Raw genomic sequence first — 6,479 nt, forward strand, 5'->3', positions numbered from 1 at the left:
ATCCACCTTGTTTTGTCATACACATTCAAATCGGTCCACAACTAACAACAGCAATAAATAAATCGGTCCACAACTTTTTGAAATATCACACTATACTGTACAGCATATCGTTTTTGGCCCCATTTTGGATGGTGAAGAATCACTTAGAAATTAAACAATTATCGTATCCAGATCTGGATTTGGATTTTCACCAAAATCTATACGATTCGACCTTGTCACATACCCAACCTGTCCACCAAATTTCGTCCGAATCAATTACACAACTTTTTGAGATATCCTGTTCACAAACAGACTGTTACGGATTCGTCACTTCCGTTGTGGTGGTTTTCTTCCACTGTAAATATTTCTGATTCCATGTACTATTATTGTTTTCAAAAGGTTTATTGTTCATGAACTGTTTTCAAAAGGTAAAAAAGTTAATGTTAAAAGAAATAGGAAACCGGATCGGGAATCGGACGACGAAGAGGAAGAAGAGGGGGAAAAAAGGAGGCGGAGCGAGTGAGTCAGACAAGAAGGAGCCGAGCTATTTGCGGTCTGGAGCGAACGTTGGCGAACAACAGTCACTAGCGAACATTTGGGTTTCCCAGGAAAGGGATTCCTGGGACAGAGTGGTTATCGCTGTGACAGATTAACCTGCGTGTCAGGTTTTGCAATCGATTCAGGAGAGAATCATCATCGTGCCGGTGCGCCACGAGACTGGGCCGTCGGCCATTTTGACTCGCGCCGGACTTGCGCTTCACTCACAGTTTCATCTGCCTTCGACCATTTTCACCACATTCAGACGTGGATCTGGCGTGTGTGTGTGTGACATGGCTTTTTGAAGGTTAATACGTCCATACCCGAGGGTGTGACTACCCCGTCGCCTGGAGGGCGCCTTTGGATTTCCCAGTCGCCTGGAGGGCGCCTTTGCACAGCTTTGGCAGCAGGGACTGTAACTGCCATCCCAACTGGATTCTGAACTCGATTGGACATTGTCCTGGCGATCGCTGGAGCGAATCAACTTTGTCTTGAAGCCGGGAATAAGAGACATTGGGGATGTTCTTGTTTCACTCACTTGGAGCACAGTGAGTTATATATTACAAAACTGATGGTACCATCATAGGACATATTGATTGTACTTTTGATTACTATTATTGTTGTACTGTTATTCTTGTGTGATCTTAATACAATATTTGTTTGTGAGTAACAATTGGGGTGGCTTCTCCATTGATCTTTGACATACAGAATAACACATTTTTTCTGCCGTGACTCCTCTCGGGGCTCGGAGGTACACCGTGACCAGGGGGTCGGGGAGGAGCATGTAACAAGACAAACAGACAAACAGTCAGTCAGGGGTGAAACCATAACCTCCGTCCACCTTCAGTGGTGGAATTAATAAATATATGGATCCTAACAAACATGAGTCAGGATGAATATCATCAAGTGGCATAATGTCGTCTTACTGAAATAGGCTAGTGTCGATATACATCAGCGGACACGTAGAACAATCGATCGAATCAACAGGACGTTGACCGAGCTATGTTAACCGCTGCAGGAAGCAAGAATAAGATGACATTTTGGGTCTTAACCCTTCGTCGGAACAAAAAAGAGCAAACACTCCAACGAAGATTTCATGCCCAAAATAGCAGCTTCTCCTTGCTTCCCATGTGTTACGTGCTCCTCCCCAACCCACTGGTCACGGGGTACCTCCGAGCCCCGAGAGGAGTCACGGCAGAAAAATGTGTTATTCTGTATGTCAAAGATCACTGGTGAAGCCACACCAATTGTTACCAACAAACAAATATTGTATTAAGATCACACAAAAATAACAGTACAACAATAATAGCAATCAAAAGTACAATCAATATATATCCTATGATGGTACCATCAGTTTCATCACATATAACTCACTGTGCTCCAAGTGAGTGAACCAAGAACATTCCCAATGTCTCTTTCCCTGCTTCAAACCAAAGTTGATTCTGGGTTCAAGCTGAAGTCGATCCCGGCTTCAAGCCAAAGTCGATTCCCTCCAGCGATCGTCAGAACGATGTCTAATTGAGACCAGAATCCCGTTCGGATGACGGTCACAGCCACATGGCCAAAGCTGCACCAAGGCGCCATCAAGGCGACTGGGAAATCCAAAGGCGCCCTCCAGGCGACAGGGAAATCACACCCTCGGGTATGGATGTTTCACGGCTCACAGTCGGCGAACCTCAGATTTACCTTCAAAATCCGCGTTGCACGCGCGCGCACACACACACACACACACACACACACACACACACACACACACACACACACACACACACACACACACACACACACACACACACACACACACACACACACACACACACACACACACACACACACACACACACACGAACGCGGTGAGAACGGCTGAAGCGAAGCAAAGAAACCTTGCTCGACGCACAAAGCACGGGAGTCAAAATGGCCGACGGCCCGTACTCGGGACGTAACGGCACGACGAGGATTCTCTTCGGAATCAATCGCAAAACCTGACACGCAGGTGAATCTGTCACAGTGATAACAACTCTGTCGCAGGAATCCCTTTCCTGGGAAACCCAAAGTTCACTTGTGACTCTTGCTTGCCAATGTTCGCTCCAGACCGCAAAGCAACTATGCTTCTTGTCCGACTCCACTCGCTCCGCCTTCTTTTCCCTCTTCCTCTTCGTCGTCGTCCGGTTCCCGATCCGGTTTCCGGTTTCTTTTAACACTAACTTTTTCACCTTTTGAAAACAGTTCATACACAATAACCTTTTGAAAACAATAGTAGTACATGGAATCAAAAATGTTTACAGTGGATGAAAACCACAACAACGGAAGTGACGAATCCGTAACACATGGCAGTTAGTCGACCTCTCCACACGTGCTGAAATGTCGACGTACCTCATCGATGGCATCAAGAGAGCTTTTATGATCACAGAGCAAGAGGACAGACTGAAAGCAGCCACAGAGCGCTGGAACAAAACAACAAAACCAAACGATTAGGCGACATTTCCTGAACAATTACTTGGTTAGATTTGTTGGTGTGAGGCTGAAAATATGGTTGTCTGAACCGTTCAAACTTACCCGCATAATGCAGAGACGTCTTCCCTGTATGATCTGCCTTATCCACAGGACACTTGTGCTGCAAATGACAATACCATGAAACTGGCAAATGTCATAACATACAACTTTATATCACACGTGGATATATAATCTTCATGTTAAAATCTTGTCTTCGAGGTTTTCAACTAAGATGGAAAAATTAAATAAAAATACCGGCCGGTGCAGACATAATGAGCTGGCTATCCCAAATGACTGCACAGACTCAATTTCACCATCATGGTGCAATTTTTTCACGATCGATCATTTTCACATTTCAGGTATGAAGCAGCCATTGCTTATCCTCAAAAGGAATACAATGCACAGCATCATCTTGTAAAAGTCAAGTACAGATGGTTTAACCAAAGAAGTTTTGTTCCTTTTTCTTGAACCTATGTTCTCTCAAGTGGCTGCCAGGACAGCGTAGTCACATGCATACTCAACTCTAAGCTGTCTAACCTGGGTTGGAATCCTGACCCAGTGATAAACTGTTATCCTGGGGTTTTACAGGAACGTCGAGGCATCAAGTTGTGCACCGTTCATCGGATTTATGTTAATCTGGGCATCCCGTCTGCGAAAGCATTTTTTTGGTTGTCGTTAAAGATCCAATGTGTACTTCGTGAAGAGTTGGCGAGTTATTGCCGGCATCCTGGACAAATTACTAATACTTGCTCAAAGATCGTTTCTGCAACACAGACGCTTTGGAAAAATGTATGGCATATTTATAACGACGACGATGTTCTCTCAACTACAGCTTTGCTTTATTTCCAAAATACCATTGTAACAAAAATTCGCCCACAATCTCCAATTCACCATTGGACAATCTCTGACACAGTCATCCCGGTTTCACACACAGGCCGAGGCATTAATGAGTCTGCCATTCCTTGGATGGATGACAAACCGGATGTCCCGTCTTACAGCATTAGTTGGTGGACATTAGAGATCCCACGGTGTCCTTTGTGAAGAGTAGGTCAATTATCACTGGCACCCTGAACAAATATTACTCTAACCTACTCAGATGATACTTGATTGTCCGGCTGGGAAAGCCATTTCGTGTGAAAGGCTCGGATCCAAAACTGTTGGGTGACGTCCATATGAAATGGAAGGTATTGTGGGTTGCCTCCTGAGGACCAAAGTCAACAGAACACATCAACCACTGATATTGCATTTGCTGTGGAGGAGGAAAGGTGTTATTATGCTTGGTGTCTTCCAACATTTGTTACAAAGTGTTCGTTATAGTGATTCCATATTGGAAATTGGATATACAGTATGATGTATGAATAATCCTGTATATTTCCCCTTACTGTCCCAAAACTCTTGGCAATACAGGGCATCCCGACGAGGGCAGTGCATGCTGTTATTGCTCACCTCATATGCAATCATTTGTAATCATCCTGCATACCTGGAGAAGTTTGTGCACACAATCGGTTCGCTTATTCTTCGCTGCTAAATGCAGAGGAGTTTGGCCTAAAAAAAAAAAAAAAAAAAGCACAAAAACGCAGATATGTCAAAAACGTTGGAAAACCTATTGCATCTATTTCATTGCATTTTTTGGGATTTACAATGTCATTGCTAAGCCAACTTGGCACTCCTACGGTCTTTCAAGGCCTTGGGACAGATGGATCTCGATGAATGGACTTCTTTGCTTATACGTACGCTGTATACTTAGAATCAGTTTAAGTTAATAAAAATTACCAACCAAGCTATGCTCGGCCTTTAATGACATTTTAAAAGGAGAAAAACCAATTTAACTATTTAAACATTTAAGATCAAATTTATGTTTCACAAACTGGGTCAAGCATAAAACACTTTTCTTCCTTTCCATATCCTAGATATCATAGTTCAGGAAACTCACTGGTTGCAAACAAAATTAAATATCTTACCTCCTTAAACAGTGGCCTAAAGTCCTAAAGCAGAGACAGGTCATTGCAAAAATAAATAAAACACTACTAACTATCGCAATCACCTTGGGGCAAGCCTCAAGTTCCAATATTTCAACCACCGAGTGGTCTTTATCTGGGACTTTGCAACAATGTGCGCAACATGTTAAATACCCACGTACTCCTACATTTTACAACATGAAAATGTATCCCCACATCATTATTTAATTGGTGCTTCGTTTATCCTCGAATATGAATTATTTCATCGACAAGTTGTTCTCCAATGTTGTGGGCAATATTTCTGAATATGTTCCAAACTTTTAACACTGGCTGGCATATCCTGCCCCAGTTGCCAAGTTTTCTGCTCAGAGCATTTTAGTTTCTGTCCATGTTAGATTTGGTTGACCTCCTGAGTCTCAACGTCAGCATAACCTATTTTGGGCAGATCACATTTCCAATTTGGCCACTGAAACAAACTGCAGAGTGGGCTTTCTCTGCACCTACAATATCAAATTACTACCTAAGAAACATAAATACATAGCAAAGATCTCCCTTACAAGCTTGCGGCCCTGCATCCCACATTTCATTCCTAGACTGTGTTGAGTTCCAAATCATTGAGCACTAGAACGGCACTATGTAGAGAGCATACCCCCACCAGGCTGAACAGTTTACGTTTTGTTTCCCACTGATCGGCCGGATCTGGATTCTGGCCTAGACCAAAATCTAATCGGCTTGTTCTGGTCACTAAACCAACTCATCAACCAAGTTTTGTCATAACTCGTCCACATATTTTTGAAATTTCATGCTATATCGTTTTTGGCCTCATCTCTCAATGGCGAAGCATCACTAAAATATATAATATCCAGATCTTCACCAAAATCTAATCATTTTGTCCTTGTCCCATACCTCCACCAAATTTTGTCTCAATCTGTCAACAATCTTTTTAGATATATAATATAACTATAAATAAAACTTTGAATAACAATAGTCAAAAAGGATAGATTTTGCAATACGGTACAATTAAAGCAACATGTGGCAACTTCGTACCAGAGGTATCGGTTGCTGTGACATCAGCACCATGGCTCAACATCACGTCCAGACAGTCAACTTTACCCAAACTGGCCGCAAGATGCAGGCTGTGGACACGAGCACACACAACATGTAATCAACGAGAGGATTTTGTTAAAGATGCTCATCGTTTAGCTAGGCAGCCACACAAAGGAAAATTTTAATTATCTCCCTCCACAGGCCCCATCTAAGCCTGGTGTTGGCTTAACGGTTAGGGTGCTGGCTTGGGGATTTGAGGGTTCTGAGTTAAAGTCCCGGGTGGTTGTTGAATTAACACTAGGTTGGGTTGACTCAGTCTGTCATCCTTCCGAGGTCAGCGAAATGAGCACCCGCTTACTGGAATGAATGAGCCATTTGAGTATCCTGTGTAGGAGTGACGCCCCGACCAGGATTGTGCCCAATAGTCAAGAAACTGCTTTGGCAGCCATATGCGTCTGAAGATGC

General features: G+C 43.3%; 1 protein-coding gene across 1 annotated transcript in view; it reads right to left on the bottom strand.

The window, feature by feature from the left end:
- RAI14 (retinoic acid induced 14) overlaps positions 1–6,479 on the bottom strand; it is a 172,066-nt gene that overhangs the window by 132,902 nt on the left and 32,685 nt on the right. Inside the window, exons 4-7 of the mRNA XM_068105032.2 lie at positions 6,015–6,103; positions 4,490–4,554; positions 3,073–3,130; positions 2,890–2,960 (exon numbers count right to left, since the gene is read on the bottom strand). Of these exons, the coding sequence (XP_067961133.2) occupies positions 2,890–2,960; positions 3,073–3,130; positions 4,490–4,554; positions 6,015–6,103 (283 nt within the window). The remainder of the gene's footprint in view (positions 1–2,889; positions 2,961–3,072; positions 3,131–4,489; positions 4,555–6,014; positions 6,104–6,479) is intronic.

Source organism: Myxine glutinosa, chromosome 2, assembly GCF_964187855.1.
Source record: "Myxine glutinosa chromosome 2, kmMyxGlut1.1, whole genome shotgun sequence".
In the NCBI taxonomy this organism is placed as follows: Eukaryota; Metazoa; Chordata; class Myxini; order Myxiniformes; family Myxinidae; genus Myxine; species Myxine glutinosa.